At 38.6% G+C, this 18,775-nt stretch overlaps 1 protein-coding gene across 1 annotated transcript in view; it reads left to right on the top strand.

Moving 5' to 3' along the window:
* Positions 1–18,775, top strand: part of MYO3B (myosin IIIB) — a gene marked incomplete at both ends in the record, with an annotated part of 400,700 nt that overhangs the window by 309,178 nt on the left and 72,747 nt on the right. The window contains 4 exons of the mRNA XM_083368004.1: positions 5,740–5,817; positions 6,211–6,416; positions 15,078–15,189; positions 17,838–18,000. Of these exons, the coding sequence (XP_083224130.1) occupies positions 5,740–5,817; positions 6,211–6,416; positions 15,078–15,189; positions 17,838–18,000 (559 nt within the window). The remainder of the gene's footprint in view (positions 1–5,739; positions 5,818–6,210; positions 6,417–15,077; positions 15,190–17,837; positions 18,001–18,775) is intronic.

Here is an 18,775-nt window from a genome sequence, read left to right on the forward strand (position 1 = left end):
AATGGAAATCAGGTCTTTCAATTAGCAGACACTAAGCCAGAGGTCCCTAAGCCCCGGTCCATAGACTGGCACCGAGCTGCAGCATACCAGAAACCGGGCCTCGCAAACAAGTGAAGCCTCATCCATGGGATGCAGGCAGCACACGAAACCATGCCCTCTCCAGTCCACAGAAAAACCTCTCCCCACAGAACCGGTCCCTGGTGCCTAAAAGGTAGGGGGCTTCTAGACTAACCGGATCCCTGTCTTTTTTTTTTTTAATTAAATTTTTATACCACCCTTCTCCCAAAGGACTCAGGGCGGTGAACAGGGCATATAATAAAAATACAAAAGTACAAAAGTTAAAAAAAGAATTAAATTAATGCCCAAAATAAAACAATAAGAATATACAAATAATTAAAACCCTAAATTGACTCCCCATCAGGCCAGGCCAGCTTGCTCGAATAAGTGGGTCTTTAACCCGCGCCGGAAGGAGCGGAGATCCGGTGCCATCCGGAGCTCAACCCGCAGTTGAGACAGGGAAGTAATTCTAGGTCAGTGATGGCGAAACTTTCAGAGACCAAGTGTACCTTTTTTTTTTTTGCACACGGCGATGGAGGCCTAAAGTGAAAAGGTTTTATAAAAACCCAGCTGAAGGCCTAGGAGTGGGGTGACAGTGCGCATGCCCACAAAGAGGGGTCTGCGTGCCACCCGTGGCACGCGTGCCATAGGTTCATCACCACGGTTCTAGGTGTATAGATTTAAAAATAAAGAAGAAATAAAAAGTAAACCATATAGTATTTAGTTCAAAGAGACCAGTTTTCCTGAATGCTGACATCTGGAGATTAAAAGAACCTTAGAAGATAACACGGAGCAATGCCATAATGCACTAATGTGGGATTCATATTCCCTCTCTCCTCCACTAGAGAAAAAGGTTGTGTGTTTCTGCTTAGAAATATCGCCCGCGCTTCTTTCCCTTTAGATGTGAATTTAAAAGGTTGACATTTCCTTGGTTATGTGACCTACATTTCTCATTGCCCATGCTGAGGTAGCATTTCTTTCCTCTAGCCTTACGTGGGACTTTTCTGTCACCACTAAAAATGTCTTTTAACATTTTCCTTTGAAAACTGTTTTGTTCTCTGAGGAAGAAAACAGCAACTATTCTCAGTTTTGGAAAAGAAGGTTTTATTTTTCCACATTCCCCCCCTCCTTGTCTCCTCTCTGTATCTGTCTGTCTCTTTCCTGGCATTATATCAAAGAGTCTCTTAAATCCACTCCCACTCTTGTAATTCTCCTGGGTACTTCTTTCTTCTAGCTGTTTTGCATGCACTCCTAAGTATCTCCTCAAAGTAAGGCATGGCATCCCTATTTTGCGATCAGCCATCTTTCCTATCCCTTAATGGTATGGGATGGGTGGATGATTCTGGGGGACAAGGGGAAGAGACTCTGCCTAGGAAACAGTAAGACAAAATGTAGGAGCCCTCAGTGGCTTAAAGATCAGAGGAAGAAGATCCTAAGGAAGGACTTGCCTGAATGGATCAAGCAGTTAAAAGTGCCAGCAGGAAGTTGTGCTGACTTACAATTGAAATTCCACTCACAATTGCGGTTGTAAGTCAAGGACTCCCTGTATCTGATCAAAAATTCGTCAGCAGACTTTCAAAATTCTGTTAATGTAGCCTTATAGTAAAGTCGTATTAGCCCACCTAGTCATGTTTCTTGTCTGTTTTACCAGATAGGGTTGACAATGCCTCTGCTCATAGCCCCCTTTGAGACTATTAGGCTGGATCTGACATGACTTAGGAAACAGGATGTGAAGTGGTGGCCTCTGAGCTTAAAGCAGGTGCTAAAAGTTCTGCACAAAGGCTTCACATATTCTTAGGTTAACCACCTGTTCGTAGCAGATGGCATACCACCACAATGTGTGGGTGTGTGCTAAAATGTTTCTATGCTCCATGTGAACAGGGAGCAGATTGTCTTATTTCATTTGGGTGATGCAATGAAACAAAGCAGCTTTTGATTGGCAACTACTAGAGGAGATTTTTTTTTCATTCATAAAGTCTGATGCATGTACTTATTTTAAATTTAGAACAGCTGTAATGTTAGCATAATGAAGGCATGTTACAGAGTGCTTGCTATTTCATGTATTTGTTTGGGGGATAAAGCACTTTAAAGTTTTTTATTTACAAAAGTGACAATTTGACAGGAAGAACCAACTAATGACATGGGGCAATAGAAAACTACTCCAAAAGGGTATAAAAATATTAATGTTCTAGGGCAAGGCAATGTGAGAAGACAATAGATATCTGTCCATATTATTTAATCCTGCTATGATTCATCATGCGTTATAGATCATTACAGTTGTCTACATCTTTGAATTCTATGGGGAGAAAACTTTTTAAATCATACTCTAAATTACAAAGTGGCATATCATTACTTATTTCCAGATAGTTAGTGTGTGCCCTACATTACCAAACTAGCACTAACTATGAACCAGGAGATGGAGTCAGTAGGCTTGAAGACATCTTGAGATATTTTTTATAAAGATTACTCTCAAAAAAAAAAAAGAGAGAGAGAGAGAGAGAAACCCTAAAGGGATGGAGACACAAGATAGTTCAGTGAATCACAAAAGTGTTAATTTGGCCACAGAACATCGTCTTTGAGCTGGAGTGGAATAGAGTGTTTGGAATCCTGAACAGGGAATATCTTATCCTACAGCACTTGTTTTGTATAATTGTATCATAGGTAAATGAACATTGCATTTGTTATTATGTTTGATACTGGTTCTGATAATTCCTTTTCCTCTGATGCATAGTGAAAAGTATATAGATTTTTCACATAAATGCATACAATACATCAATACTTCCCCTACTATTTAAATAGGAGAGATTACTAAGTTTTGTCACTTGAAGAGAGTTTCTTTTATTGAATAAATGGACTCAATTAAAAAAGGCATTGGGTTCAAAATTTATATCTGTTTATTTATTTATTTATTTAAAAAGTCAAGCTCAGATCTTGGTGTTGGTGGGTGTGGTCATATAATTTTCTTGGCCATAGCAGCATACCATGGGCATTGTCTTATGACTTGGGGACAAAAAGGAAGGACTTGGGGACATCCAGAGAGTCAGCAGTGGGTGTGGAATCAAGTTGCTGGTTGTGACCCTCAACTGGAACTTTTGTGCCCCCCCTATCTAAAGACCCTCCCTTGTAGGACTAGAACCAAGCAGATAGTCAACACGTCTCACTAAACCTCCCACCCCAATGACCAAGGGATCCACCAGCTTTTTAATGCCTTACAAAAGGCTTAAGAGGACTGGGTTAATCCAGATCTCTAGGGAGCTGCTATTCCATAGGGCAGGTTCTACCTAATTACAGGTAGCCTTCAACTTCCAACCATAGTTGGTTGTGGAACTTCCATTGCTAAGTGAAGCAGTTGTTAACTGAGTTGTTAAGCAAATTCGGCTTCCCTCATTGACTTTGCTTGTTAGAAGTGCCTGGGAAAGTCACAAATGGTGATTACATGGCCCAGGAGACTGAGAATGTCACAAGTACATAAATTAACTGAATGGTGGTAAGTTGAAGACTATATGCAATGAAGAAGAATAAAAGCAGAGAGATTAATGCAGAAGAAAGACTGAGAGAAATTCAAATGCATACCCATGGTTGAGGCATGTCAACTTGCACTTCTAAGCTTGGTTCTGTACATGTCACGTTGAGTAGTAAAGTCAATTGACTTTTACTTGTCTTACAATGAAAAAGGAATCTCTGCAAGCAGAGTTTCTTTTTTTTTCTTTTTCTGAAGTTTGAGGTGTACATACCCCATTGGTAGGACCTCTTCCTTCTGGGTACTTTCTTTCTTTTTCATTACACAAGCTTGAAATTACTGTGGCACAAAATGCAAATTAAGCAGCTTGTCTGGACATTTACTGATTTCTGCTGTCAGTTGGAGGACTTCAATCCATTTGGGCAAAGCTTGTACTGTATTAAGGTAAAGGTAAAGGTTCCCCCGCACATGTGTGCTAGTCGTTTCCAACTCTAGGGGCCGGTGCTCATCTCCATTTCAAAGCCGAAGAGCCAGCGCTTGTCCGAGGACGTCTCCGTGGTCATGTGGCCGGCATGACTAGACGCCAAAGGCGCATGGAACGCTGTTACCTTCCCACCGGAGTGGTACCTATTTTTCTACTTGCATTTTTACGTGCTTTCGAACTGCTAGGTTGGCAGAAGCTGGGACAAAGTAACAGGCGCTCACTCTGTTACGCGGCACTTGGGATTCGACCCGCCAAACTGACGATCTTCTGATCGACAAGCTCAGCGTCCTAACCCACTGAGCCACCGCGTCCCTATATGTACTGTATTAAGACTAACCAAATGTCACAAAGCAATGTACATTTTCAAAATATTAACCATTTATCCTGACAAAGGTAAAAGTTTAGAACCATATCATGCCTACTCTAAAACAGAAAACACATCCATCATATTGGTAAAGAATAAATACTTTTATAGCTACACATTATCAAGCATTCTACCTAACTAGCTGCATTTTTCCCTCGATGTATAAGAGTATCCAAGTCTTGATTGCAGAAGTGTCTTAAGAGCTAATGGGGACCTTCTACATTTACTGCATTGATCCAGGCTCTTTTTGGACTACTTTCTAACCTTATCGTGAATTCTGGCGGGGGAAAAAAGTGTTACAAAATTTTTATCACTCTAAAATTGGGGAGGGAGTTTGAAGATAGTCATAATTAAACACACCCTTTTGCTTCTGTATATATAATGTGATGATATTAAATTCTCCCACTCTTCTCCAAACTGCTCTCAGACACTGAGAGATCAGAGGTGCATGAAAATGAGGTATAAGTAGTCCTCACAACCACAACTGAGCTCCAAATTTCTGTTGCTAAGTAATACAGTTGTTGAATGACTTTTACCCATTTTACAAATTTTCTTGGCATAGTTATTAAACTGAATCATTGTGGTTGTTCAGTTAGTAAGACAGTTGTTAAGTGAATCTGACGTCCCCATTGACTTTGCTTGTCAGAAGGTTGCAAAAGGGGGTCACATGATCCTGAGGCTGTCATAAATATGAACCAGTTGCCAAGCATCTGCAATGGTTGTAAGTGTGAAAAACGGTTCCTTTTTTCAGTGCTGTTGTAACTTTTAATGGTCACTAAATTGAGGACTAAAAGGGACGCGGTGGCTCAGTGGGTTAGGACGCTGAGCTTGTCGATCGGAAGGTCGGCAGTTTGGCAGGTCAAATCCCGAGTGCCGTGTAGCAGAGTGAGCGCCTGTTACTTGTCCCAGCTTCTGCCAACCTAGCAGTTCGAAAGCACGTAAAAATGCAAGTAGAAAAATAGGGACCACTACGGTGGGAAGGTAACAGCGTTCCGTGCGCCTTTGGCGTCTAGTCATGCCGGCCACATGACCACGGAGACGTCCTTGGACAAGCACTGGCTCTTCGGCTTTGAAACGGAGATGAGCACCGGCCCCTAGAGTCGGAAACGATTAGCATGCATGTGCGGGGGAACATTTACCTTTACCTTTACCTAAATTGAGGACTACCTGTACTACACATTGTGGTAGTTGCCAAGCAGTTGATTTTTCTTGATGTAGGAAACTTTTCTCTACATACACAAGTCAAGATGAAGTCTTTAAATGGATAGGAACAATGTTGGGAAACATATATTGAAGATATACTGTATGTTTCCTAACTCATATATAATAACAGATGGCTCAAGACTTCTTTACTTCTCTGATTTTTATTTCCAGATTGACACCATGGAAATTATGAGGCATCCTGAGGAAACCACCAACATGAAGAGACAAACTGTGGCTTCCTATTTCAGGGTAGGGAATTTAAATTGTACTACTATAATTTCACTGCTTTCCCAACATCTCATTTAAGTAATATTGGCAGTATGCCTGGCACTGTGCTGAACATACATAAGCCCTGCCAGAAGGAATTCCTTGAGGTGGACAAGGCAGGGATGAATGAACATGTCAGCAAATGGCTAATTATTTTAGTAAAATTGAGGAGTGACAGAGGTCAAAGGAAAACTCTAAAGGTAAGGCTTAACTGGGTAAGAAGAAAGCAGATTTTAAAAAGGGATTCAAACATATTTATGAGTCTATTATATCTTGTTAGAAAATAATAGGTAGGAAAAGGATGCCTAGATTTTTATTCCCTTCAAAAAAAATAGTGCTCTTGTGCTATATTTTATCATGCTTTACTTTCCTTAGTATTCTCTGATGGATCTGTTATCTAAAATGGTGATTGGGCAACCTCACTTTGTTCGCTGTATTAAGCCCAATGATGACCGAGAGGCATTGAAATTTTCTCAAGAGAGAGTCTTAGTGCAGCTACGCTATACTGGCATTTTAGAGACCATCAACATACGTCAGCAAGGATATTCTCATCGCATTCATTTTGATGAGTTTGTAAAAAGGTAAGCTATTCATGCTTTATACTGAAGAATTGCCTTTAAAAATGTCTTTTAGTAGGATTGGAGGCTAAATTGTTCAGAGCCAGTTCACCAATTCCTAGATTATAATAATTCGGAAAACAGGGATAGAATTGTGTGGCTATGGTACCATATGTAACATAGTTATATGGCTGCCCATCCCACAAAAAATGTGAATTGGGGCAGCAGATATGCAGTTAAGAGAAGATAACATTTTAAAAAAATATTTTCTTCCTCTTTTACAATGTTAAAAAGTTATAGTTTTAGAAGGTTTGATTAAAAAACAAAAGAAAAAAATCTAAGGTATCTTAGATGTCTCCTAAGGTATCCAATACACTAAGGAAAGTGCTTTGTGGATTTGGATATAATTAAAGATTAAAAGTGCATATTTAACATTCTTTAAAACCTTAACTCATTAATATGACAGGATATTGCAACTACTTGTTCCAATTTTCATGCAAATAACTGGCATCTATCTTGATAATACACTTCAACCAATCGTTTAACCACAAACTTGAAGACCTATTTAATTACCAAGGGCAGACAAAGTCAGGCAGATAGTGTCATCTGCAGACAGTTCGATGGGTCAGAAGATAGATAATTGAATGACTCCTCAAGAGACATTCAGTGATAATGATCTAGAGGCCATCCAACAGTACAATAATATATTTACAGACCAACTATAAGCCTCAGTACATTGGCTGGTAAAGGTTAGCATGAGGTGGAAGAAGCTCTCTTTGGCAACAGGAATTCTTCCAGCTCACAGGTAACGCTATTTAGGTTTAGAAATAATACCTGCATCAGTTGATATTCCCAAGACATAACATTACAGGTTTGAGGCATACTGTGGATAGTTCTGGACCTTTCAGTTCAAAAGATTTTTGGATTTCTGAGAAAAATTGGGGTCAAGTCTCCAGTTACATTAGTAGCTCTAACATGCTTAGTTTCCTTCCATTGAATACCAGATTTTTTTTTACTAAATAAAAAATAAAAGCAGCAGCAAATTGCTAGGGAAAAATAGACATTCCCATCCACTTGTTCTTACACGGCTCTTTTTACATTTCAACTGGGTGGATTCATTTAGATATACTTGTAGCACATAGACCAAATTTATGGTATATGCATACATGTGAATAGTCATAATTTGACATTCTGTCTGCTGCTCATGATAGCATATATGATTTATGTACGACAATTTTGGGGTTAGCCTAAAGGATAGTAGCTGGGTCATAGTTATCCAATGGGCTTCTGGTTGAGTTAGACTTAAAAACAGGTGTTTTTTTATTCCATTCTGACATGACATTCATTTTAACTCTTGCTATTGAGTTAACCAGCTATTGAAATCTATTTTATGCTATTGCTATTTAATGTCTGTGACCTGTTTTTAATTTTAAATAATTGTGTATTTTATTTTATTTTATTTTATTTTATTTTTCCTTTAGAATATGTGAAATATACACACGGAATCATTTCTATGATTTACAATCATTTTTATGTTGAATTTTACTTCTGTTACATATGCTTAGGTGTAAGGAATATATAAAAACATTTCAGAAAAACAGGCCCAGACACTAAATGCAATGGCACTTCATCCTTTTTTGTTAAATAGGCAAGTATAAATAAGAGTTTTGAAATGTCAGTAAAACTAAGGATATCAAAGATTTTTCTAAGCCAATGACTTTATATTTTGATCCATTTTTGTAACTTACCAACAAAATAAATGAAACATTTTCCCCTTGATGTTACTTAATGAATAAGCACATTTCTTATGAATAGGCAAACTCCTTAACTCTAGTAGCTGCTGTTTTGTAAACTCTTAGCAGGAAAGATGAGTACAGAGTACTCAGAGACAGGAAATAGACAGGCGGAGGTAAATAAAAGCTAAACTTTTGTTTGATGCTTTGCCTGTCTGGTTTTTATGTGTTAGGGGGCTATTTTATGTGGCAAGCCTGGAACTTACTTTAGAAACACAAACTTTAATTGCTACAAATTCTGTTAGCCAGTTATCCTCAAAATCCTTAGAATAAAATTAAACTTGTATTTGGGCTCAACCTTGGAACTTCCTTTCAGTGGCATGTGTCAGTCTTGGAGAGTTTGGTTTTTCCAAAGACATGGTATACCTGAGCATATTTGAGTATAGTTTACATAATGACTAAGTACCTGAAAAGTTTGTGTAATGGTTAAGGCATCAGACTCAAAACTGGTAGACTGTAAGTTCTAGTCTCGCCTTAGACACAAAGGCAGATGGGTGACTTTGAGTTAGTCTCCTTCTCTCAGTCTTAGGAAGGAAGCAAATTAGGAAAACCACTTCTAAAAAAAACTTCAGGGACTTGCCAGGCAGTCTCCAAGAATTGAACAGAAGAAAAAAAAACACCTTGAGATTTAACATTATCTTAAGACTTCCTAGTCATCCAGTTAGACTTCTTGTTCCCTGGACTTGCCTTACTGTTTGATGGAACAAGATGACCATTGCAGGCAACAAGTGTTGTGAGACAACAAAAAGCTACAAGATGTTGCGAGTAGGGCTGCAAGTGTGTTGTGATCTTCTCCATACCCTTAAACTTATCTGACAACTTCAAGTCTGGTAGAAGATACCACCCATAGATTTGAAGCAAGAGTCGACTGGCATGACAATCAGCAACCTTAAATCAGAGTCTTTTGGGACAGTGGAGATGGGCAGTATAAAAAATTAACAAATAAATGAATAAAATCCTTAAATGGAACAGGAAATTTACTGGCTTCTATTTCGTCTCAGACCGCAGAGTGTCTTGGACTGAGCAAACTTTTCCCCTTTATCCATGATAAAGCATCAAAGAAGAAAATCTGAAAGATCAGTTCCATGAATTTGTAAATTAGACATGTGAATCAGAAACCATTCATTTTGGTTTGATGTTTTGATCTATAACCAGTTTTTTTTCTAAACCACTTAGCATAATGTATGTAAATATAGTGCCATACAATTGCATTATGCAAAATAATAGGGAACAGCTCAGAGAAATCAGAACATACAGTTACATGGAGAGTCCTGTGACATCTTAAAAACTTTTAAAATTTATTATAGCTACATTCTGTATTGGAATTGATTTAAAATGTATGCAGTTATGGTCTACTGTCCAGAATGTTCCAGCAAAAAGTTCTTGGTCAGCCTACCATAGTTCTTCTTGTACGTCTGCTGAGGAATTCCCCTCTCTATGTTAACTGCCAATAATTTGCTGCAGAAACACAGTAGGGGAGGATGTATTGCCTTTATTTATTCAATTTATATAGCTGCACATTCACACACACCGGGCAGCTTGTAATGTGTACACTTTGAGAGGAAGCAACTCAGCAGGAAAAAATGACAATGAAGGTTATCTAATCTAATCTAATTAGTATATTGTGTCACTTTTGTATATTGAATGTCTATCATTATCATAAAGGGCCATCAATTTGAAATTTGGAAAGGTAGCAACAAGTTTGAGAGACACTATTTTCTAAAGAATATAATAAATCCTGTCAATCTTTTTAAGTGAGGACTAGGTAGCTTAAATGTTCTTTTGGAGTCATTAACATGAATATAACTGAGCAATGAACAATGGTCACATAGTTTTTGTTTAATGTTGTTAGACAAGAATAATGAAGATAAGTTGTGGCCCATATTTTACGGTTCATTATTTGTAGCAGTTCCTAAGGCATTATTCTCAAAGAAAGGATTGTTACATCTTTTTTCTAAATGCACTTACCATATTAAAGAATAAAACCCATTGAAAGCCGTGCCACTTACCTTTGCATAAATCCATGTAGAATGGCGGATTAAATCATCTATTCCTAACCTTGTTCAACATAATTTATATATATATTTTCTGCAGGGGTAATGTATGTTCAGCTAAATATGCAAATAGCCTTCCTTCTTTCCTTCCTTCCTTCCTTCCTTCCTTCCTTCCTTCCTTCCTTCCTTCCTTCCTGCCTGCCTGCCTGCCTGCCTGCCTTCCTTCCTTCCTGCCTTCCTTCCTGCCTTCCTTCTTTTTTCCAATGCACAAATATTATTTTGTAAATGGAAACACCAACTACAGAAAATGAAAACATTTTTTGCACCAGCATCATATTTTCAGAAGCAGTTTGTTATGCATTAGATCCCTATTTCTTGTTTCATTTTGGTGAAAATGGAAATAGAAGCACTTAGATTTGCATTCCTCCCTTTATTTGTTAATGCTAATGAGACTCATACAAGTGCATCAGGACAAGTCCCACAGCTTTGATCTCGGCTTAAATTTCCCTGGCTTGTGAAATCTCTCAGAAGGGCCATTTATTATAGAACTGAGTGCATATCTTCTGCTGAATTACACTATTCATATGCAAGCAAGTATGTTAAGAGAACATTTACATGATGACAGGTCCATGCAATGTGCTGGGGGAGGGGGGCAAGAAGCAGTGCTATGGGAGGCTGCTGAAGATTCAAGATTTGTGGAGAAGGATAAAGTGATGGAGAAAACACATGGCATACCATCCTTAGTTGTGGGAGTGTTAATAATTATATAATATCAACATGAACTTTTACAAAGGATAAAATAAATACTGTTATTTATTCTACTTCCTTGTATCAAAGCAAACTTGTATTGTGCTTTTTAATGTAACTATTATTTCTTCATAAATGTATTTATTTAATTAAATAGTAAAAAATAAAATGAAGAACTTAGGGCATCTGTAATATAATCATTGAGCACTGAATGATGACTATTCAAATAGGAAGGGTATACATCTTATTTTAGGGACGCGGTGGCTCAATGGGTTAGGATGCTGAGCTTGTCGATCAGGTGGTCGGCAGTTTGGCGGGTCGAATCCCGAGTGCCGCGTAACAGAGTGAGCGCCTGTTACTCGTCCCAGCTTTTGCCAACCTAGCAGTTCGAAAGCACGTAAAAATGCAAGTAGAAAAATAGGGACCACTACGGTGGGAAGGTAACAGCGTTCCATGCGCCTTTGGCGTCTAGTCATGCCGGCCACATGACCACGGAGACGTCCTCGGACAAGCGCTGGCTCTTCGGCTTTGAAACGGAGATGAGCACCGGCCCCTAGAGTTGGAAACGACTAGCATGCATGTGTGGGAGAACCTTTACCTTTACCTTACATCTTATTTTACAGAAGAAGATGTTTAGTACGAAGGACTGTCAGAAAACTGGTTTCTTTGGGAAAAATACTTGGTCCAAGTCTGATTTAATCTCTAAGATTAAATTAAAGATTAAAGAACCAAAGCCTTAATTTTGTCTGAACAGCATTTGAACAATAGTCTGAACTGGTACACTGCTCAGGTGATCAGTGTCATGGAATTTATACTACTGCATAATTTTTCTAAAAGTGTATCTATGCATATAAAGTACCAAATACATATATTATTAAAATATTCCTTTATCATACTTCTTTAGATATAGGAATTTGGACTTTTTAAGAGGATCCCTGTTTCATAAGGATCTTGCTCTTTACTTATTCATTTTTGCTAACTTTCTATAGGATATCATATTACATACTGTAGCTATGTTTTTGCAATCCAAATATCTTGATTTAGTGAATGTTATCTAGAAGCTGGGAAAATGTTTGGCTTCTATAGACCTACTGCTCTTGTTTTATTAAATACACTTCTTAATTGTGAAATAATTGCTGCCATAATCACAATTTTATTTATTAGTGTGTGTGTGTGTGTGTGTGAATATTACAAAAAGCAGGTTTCACAAGATTAAAAGGGTGGAAATGAAAAGAAAATATATATAAGTATCTAAGACAGGGGTCCCTAACCTCCAGGCTGCTGCCCACTACTGGGCCTTCAGCCATTCAGAATTGGGCCACAGAATGGCAAGCGAGTGCTTGCATGCACACATCCATCCTCACTTGTATGAGCAGCAGGCAAGCATGTGCATGTGTGCTCCATTTGCGTGGGCAGCAGGGGCACGTGCCTGCTGCTTGTGCGAATGGAGCGCTCATTCATAAGCACTTGCTCACTGCTCATGCAGAACCATTCCTCTATTCCCTGCTGATCTGCAAAGCCAGAAAATTTGGGGAACTCTGATCTAAGGAACAGATTAAAATCAATTTTACATGATAATTTAAAAGTCTGGGATAATATAGGTGCCCCAAAAGCAAACCAAGCCAGTTTTTCCAAGGACAGCTTTCTAGACATTTGATAAGGTCTTCTTGCTAGTTACTGACTGCCAAATTTGTTTTAAAGGAGGAGGAATAAGGCAGATAGAGAAAATCTTAAATGTACCGTACTTAATATATGAATATGTACACATAAAATTATATTTTAGCTGTCCAGGATCATAGTATAGTATCATGATTTAAAAAATATGGTTTATTTTGAAGCACATTCTTAAGATATGTATAATTAAGGAATATTACTTTATTCTGGCCATCTGGTGGCCTTTAGGATGGGAAATGTAATGTATTTGGTGGTGATGGAAAGCTTCTCCAACACACTAGAGATCTGAATAATATCCTTATTAATAAGGAATATAAAATATGTTTGATAAAAATCTATATATACCTTATTCCCAGTAAATGCATGTACAGTACACGCATGTGTGCGAGAGAGAGAGTGTGTGGCTATGATTTCTGGAAGATTGTGTGAGTTATGTTTTAATAAACATGCAAATTGTCAGTAATATTCTCTTTCTCAATCTTTTTCCAAAACTATCCACCCTATTATTGTTCCTTTAAAACCGTATATAAAACATTTTGCTTTCACACCGGGGATTACCAGGTTTTCTTTTGTTTTGTTTTTTTAGTTTCATGTTACTTTGTAGCAAACATTCTAATCCTATAATAGTGTCTTTGAGACATCCAGTTGATTCTGTATTTAGTAAACCACTTTCAGTTTGATTATTCTTCCACCAAAGAACGTATCACATGGATTATGGTATGATGCACAAGACAGAATGGTATCTTTAAAAAGAGACACACAATTGGTTGCTGCAAAAAAAAAGTGTTTCAAAGTTTTGTAAATTCAAAAATAATGAAGAGCTTATGGCATGCTCAAGCATAATACAAGTACTCTTCGACCTTCCACCATAATGGAGCCTGCCCGTTATGGTCATAATTCATGGCAGTCATTAAGCAAGGCATCCAAGTGATCACCTTGCTTAATGACCATAATCCCTGCTTTCACTCTTGCATCATTAAGCAGAGCACGGAGTGCCTCAGGGGTGCTAGAAGCCCTGTAAGGCCTGGCACAGAGCCAGGCCCACATTGCAACTACCTCCCCAACTCACAGGTGGCCCGCCTGGGCTTCCCAGGGCCACTCCCACTCTCTGAGGAACCAGTGCTCTGCTTCCACCCTGCTCCTCCCCCCCCCCCGCATGCCTGAGGCCTGTTTCTTGCCCTGCTGGGGCCTTGCAAGTCTTGGGCCCACACCCTCCTCCCCAACCCACGTCATGGCTGGGTCCACTTCTCCTTTGAAAAGCAGGCAAGCCACCATTCCGTCTTTCTACATGGAGGCCATGAGGCACCGTACCTGCAGCAGGCCCCATTTTGGGACCAGTCACAATTCAACTATACTGTACTATACAGGGAGGCCGAAGGGTGGATTGGCTGGCTCTCCTGCCGAGGGCAGAATCTTTTTTGCCTTTGATTGCATTCTTGCTCTCTCCTCTGCTTCCCTCCCCTCACCAATAACTTCTGTGTAATGAAGATGGATGTGGAAGTCATTTTTTGCTGTAAACTAATTGTAGTCTTGACACACACTGAGTGAATCCGGGCTCAGTTATCTTTCAGTGTCACCAATCTGCTCTAAAACAAAAAAGCAATAGTACCTGAAATATTGATGTATCAATGCTTTAAATGAACATCAGCTTTAAGGCTGGTGAAGAAAGAATGTTATTAAGTAACTTGGGGCACCCCCATTAAATTGAGCAAGTTAATGCTCCCAACATTACCTTAGAATTTATCAAGATTTTAAACACATGCTTTTTTAAGGGGGGGGGAACCTTGCCCTTAGCTTTTAATGTCTCCAATAGAATTTCAAAATAAATGAAATTGATTGGAATCCTGAAATTAGTTAAGCCTAAATACGTCTCATATGCCAAACATATATAATGGCATTCTGCTGTTTTAAACAGACATAAATCACTTTTACAAAGTCAAGGGAAGTGAATGAAGATGAGTTGGCTGTGAAGATACATTTTAAGTTTTATTGGTGTGGTAAGGTTTAGATTTAATAGGAGCACTGACCCTTTCTAATCCAATTAAAATGCCCCATCCCAAAAGGCTTATCAAGCTGCCTGGTTTTTTGATGGCTCTTACCGAACACGTATTCCATTTGGCAGGTTATTTTGTGGCACGGGGACATACGTTTGGGTACTGGACTTACACAATATAGTGAGAGCCAGTTTGGTGTAGTAGTTAAAGTATGAGGATAAAAACCAGGAGTCCATGAATCCTAGTCCTGCTTTTGAGTAAGTCGGCTAGATGACCTTGGGCCAGTCACTTTTTCTCAACCCTAGGAAGGAGTCAATGACTAACCATTTCTGAAATACCTTGCCAAGAAAACTGCAGGAACTAGTCCAGGCAATTGCTCTGATTCATGAACTCCCAATCCATAATATTTGCAGGATTTTCTGTGCCATAGTAAACAATTTGCTTTTTGAGATTTGATCTTGGTTATCTTTTATATTACTGTAGATATTATTACATTGCTTTCAAAGCACATGAGAACCCTTCTCCAAGCAAAGAAAACTGCATTGCTATTCTTCAAAAGGTCAAGTTAGACAAGTGGGCTCTTGGGAAAACAAAGGTAAGATAAATTCCATTCCAAATCTCTTTGAGCAGAAGATGCAATCATAATGAAAGTCCTGTAATATTTAGCAGTGTTGGACAAGGTATTCAAACTAATGTTATTTTTAAAAACCATTTTTTACAACCTACCGTATGTCTAAAAGCTGATTATACTGTATTTCTTGCAGTATAGTCCCTTCACTTAAAAGGCATGGGATATTGCTTTTCAAAAGACATGGACATATACCCTCACAAGAAAATGGAATTGTATATTGTGGTCCTTTGGCATTCTTGAGGATATGCCAGTCCTGAAGAATTTCCTTCCTTTTTATGTGAGAAACACTTGAGAAAAAATAGACTTTCTGGGATGCTAACCTTTGAAATAAGGGACATTCTCAGATGCAATTAGCCGTGTGCCATAAGGGCCATTGCTATAAACAAGAGCCAATTGGTAGACCTGTTTATATCTCAGCAGAATTTAATGTTATATATCTAAGAGTTCATTCTCATAATCTGCTTGCTCTGCATGGATGCTCCACCTATCCTGTGATGAAGACGTGTCCTCATGGCATCACCTCTATCTCATCATAAAATGGCTGCTAAAACAGTGTGGTCTTAGATGTTTTTGTGTAGAATGATGTTTGCATCTGGTATTGATATAAAACATTCAATATTCTAATGAAAATATTTACGATCAAACACTATATGTACATTTATTTTAAAGAGACATTTCTTTAAATTCATATTTTTACATGAATGTGAAAAACTGCATCAGGTAGCAGCATTTGTACGGTGAAGTTAAATGACTAAAAGAAAGGAAAAAAGTGAAATTTTGAAAAATAAATAAATCTTTAGACAGCTTTCTGAAAAATAAGGACTGTTCTTTATAATAAAGGACATGTAGTCACTATATCTAAGAGATGAAAATTCTATGTAGTCCAGCATCTCTTTTCCCAGGTACATTTGGGGAATCAATGAAGGGGAACAAATGGCACCAGGTGTTTCTCTTCCACCTTCCCCCAAGCAATGAATGTCCACGGATATGCTACCTTTGGACATTGAGCTCCATTTGACTTTCATGACCAATAGTAGTACAGTGGCACTTGTAAAAATGATTTAAGTTTGTGACTTTCCACATTCCTTGAAGCTTAGGCAAGAGGTTTCAAATAACCTTAAAGCATCCTGAAGTAATTCCAGCCTATGACTACTGCTTTTCCTATTTGAATTTCATGATCTTGTTTTGTTTTGTTCTGAAATGATATATGCCTACCTTGGATCTTCTGAGCATAAGTGTTGAATTCATTTCAATTTTTTAAAGCTTTGCAGTCTCTTCCCAAAGTATTGCATTATGTACTATGATAGACCCTGGGCATCAAATCAACCTACATGCAAATGTCTATGCTACATCCTTATTATGAATAGCCTAAAGATATTTTTCCATGAAGAATTACCTCAGTGGCAATTTGACTGACAAAATGATTTTATATAAAGAGAAGTGTCTCCTTTCCCATTCCACTTGCTTTCTGGATTGGGATCTGAACTCAGATTTGATATTGATGTGCCATCAAGTCACCTAGCAACCACATAGATCACGGGTGTCAAACTTGATTGCGTCACGTGACGTATTACAATGTTTCTTGCCTTTACGGAGCTGGGCTGGGCGTGGCCTGCGTGTGACACATCCAGCCCATGGCCTGCCAGTTTGACACCCCTGACTTAGATAGATTTTCTCCAAGACATCTATCTCTAACTTATTCTTTCAAGTTTCCCACTGCTGTAGTCATTGCCATTGTAACTGAGGCCTTGTTGCTGGTCATCGCTCTTCTTTTTCTTTCCACCTTTCCCAGCATTACAGATTTTTCCAGAGAGTTAGGTCTTTGCATAATGTGTCCAAAGTAGAATAATTGGAGCATGGTCATGTGTTCCTCAGGTGAGAATTATGGGTTGATTGGTTCAATAATTCATTGGTTTGTTTTCTTGACTGTCCTCAGAATTCTTAAGGGATGCTTAAATTAGAGTCTTCTTTAATACGAAAGTTCAAAGGCATAAATACTGTTCCTATACTGCTTCTTTCAAGGTCAATTTTTGCTTCTATAAAGTGTCATAGGAAATACTATGGCTTGCATTTTTGACCTTAGAAAGACTAAATAATAATAATTCCGCTATACACATGTGCGTGCACGCACACAAACACACAGAACATATTGGTCAATTCAAGTCATCTAACCCTTCCATCTTCTATTTTCCCCACAACAACCCTGTGAGATGGGTTGGGCTGAAAGACAGTAACTGCCCCTAAGTCCCCCAGCCATCTTTTATGCCTAAAGCAGGACTTGAAGTCATAGTCACCTGCTTTCTAGGCCAGCCCTTATACCATTACACCACACTGATTCTCATCTATTTCATCTTATGCATTTTGAGGACATGGGCACTAGGTTTGCCAAACACAGTTCTGAGCTGAGCTAAGGAACAACATATTTTCCATTAGAAAGAACAGTTACTATTTGTTTGCAAAATGCTCCACTAATGTTGCTTGGAAACCTGCCACCATTTTGATAAATTAGACTAATCCTCCTCTTCTTATCACTCTACAGTGTAGACCTATCTTTGTGAATTAATTTGGTCTACTGATCTATCAGATAATGTGATGTTGTTGTTTTGTTTAAGGTTTTCCTGAAATACTATCATGTTGAACAACTGAACTTGTATCTGCGTGAAGTTATAGGCAGGGTGGTAATAATGCAGGCTTATACCAAAGGCTGGCTTGGAGCGAAAAGGTACAAAAAACTCAAACAGAAAAGAACCAACAGCGCTATTACCATTCAGTCAGGTAAATATTCTGGATTTTCTATATCACCGAGGATCCCAGAGTTTCAAACTGTTAAATTGCAAATAAAGTGTCTCTTTGGTTTTTTTAATACAGGTAGTCCTCCATTTACAACCGGTCACTAAGCAACCAGTTGAAATTACAGTGAACCCTGAAACAGTACTTACAGCTTGGATTTGAAGTTCCAATGGCCAGTTTTCCTCCCCCTGCAATCATGTGACCACATTTTGGATGCCCAGCAACTGGCCCACATTTATGGCCATTTGCAATGTCCTGTGGTCACATGAATACTGTGTCCAGTTCTGGCCGCTACAAAACAGAAAAAGTTGTTGAGACCTGGAAAGTGTGCCAAGAGCAACAAAGTTGATAAAGGGTGTGATGGCTAAATTATATGACAAATGGTTGAGGCTTCTAGGTATGACTCTAGCCTAATGAAGAGAAGGATCAAAGGTGACAGGACACAGCAACTGTCTTTCATAACTTCAGGGGCTGCCACAAGGAAGAGAAAATAGACTTATTCTTTAGGACACCAGAGGGCAGGACAAAAAGTAAAGGGTGGAAGCGTGTCAAAGAGAGATGCAATCTAGAAGTAAGGAAAAAATAATAATCAGTGGAATAGCCTTCTGGGGTTATAGATGCTACATCACTGGAGGTTTTCAAAAACAGACCAAACAACCATTTGACTGGGAGAGTATAAGACTCCTGTCTTGAGCAGGGGGTTAGAATAGAAGAGCTCCAAGGTCCTTTCCAGCCCAATGATTCTATGACTCTGTGAATA

Source organism: Vipera ursinii (assembly GCF_947247035.1).
Source record: "Vipera ursinii genome assembly, chromosome: 1".
Taxonomy (NCBI): Eukaryota; Metazoa; Chordata; class Lepidosauria; order Squamata; family Viperidae; genus Vipera; species Vipera ursinii.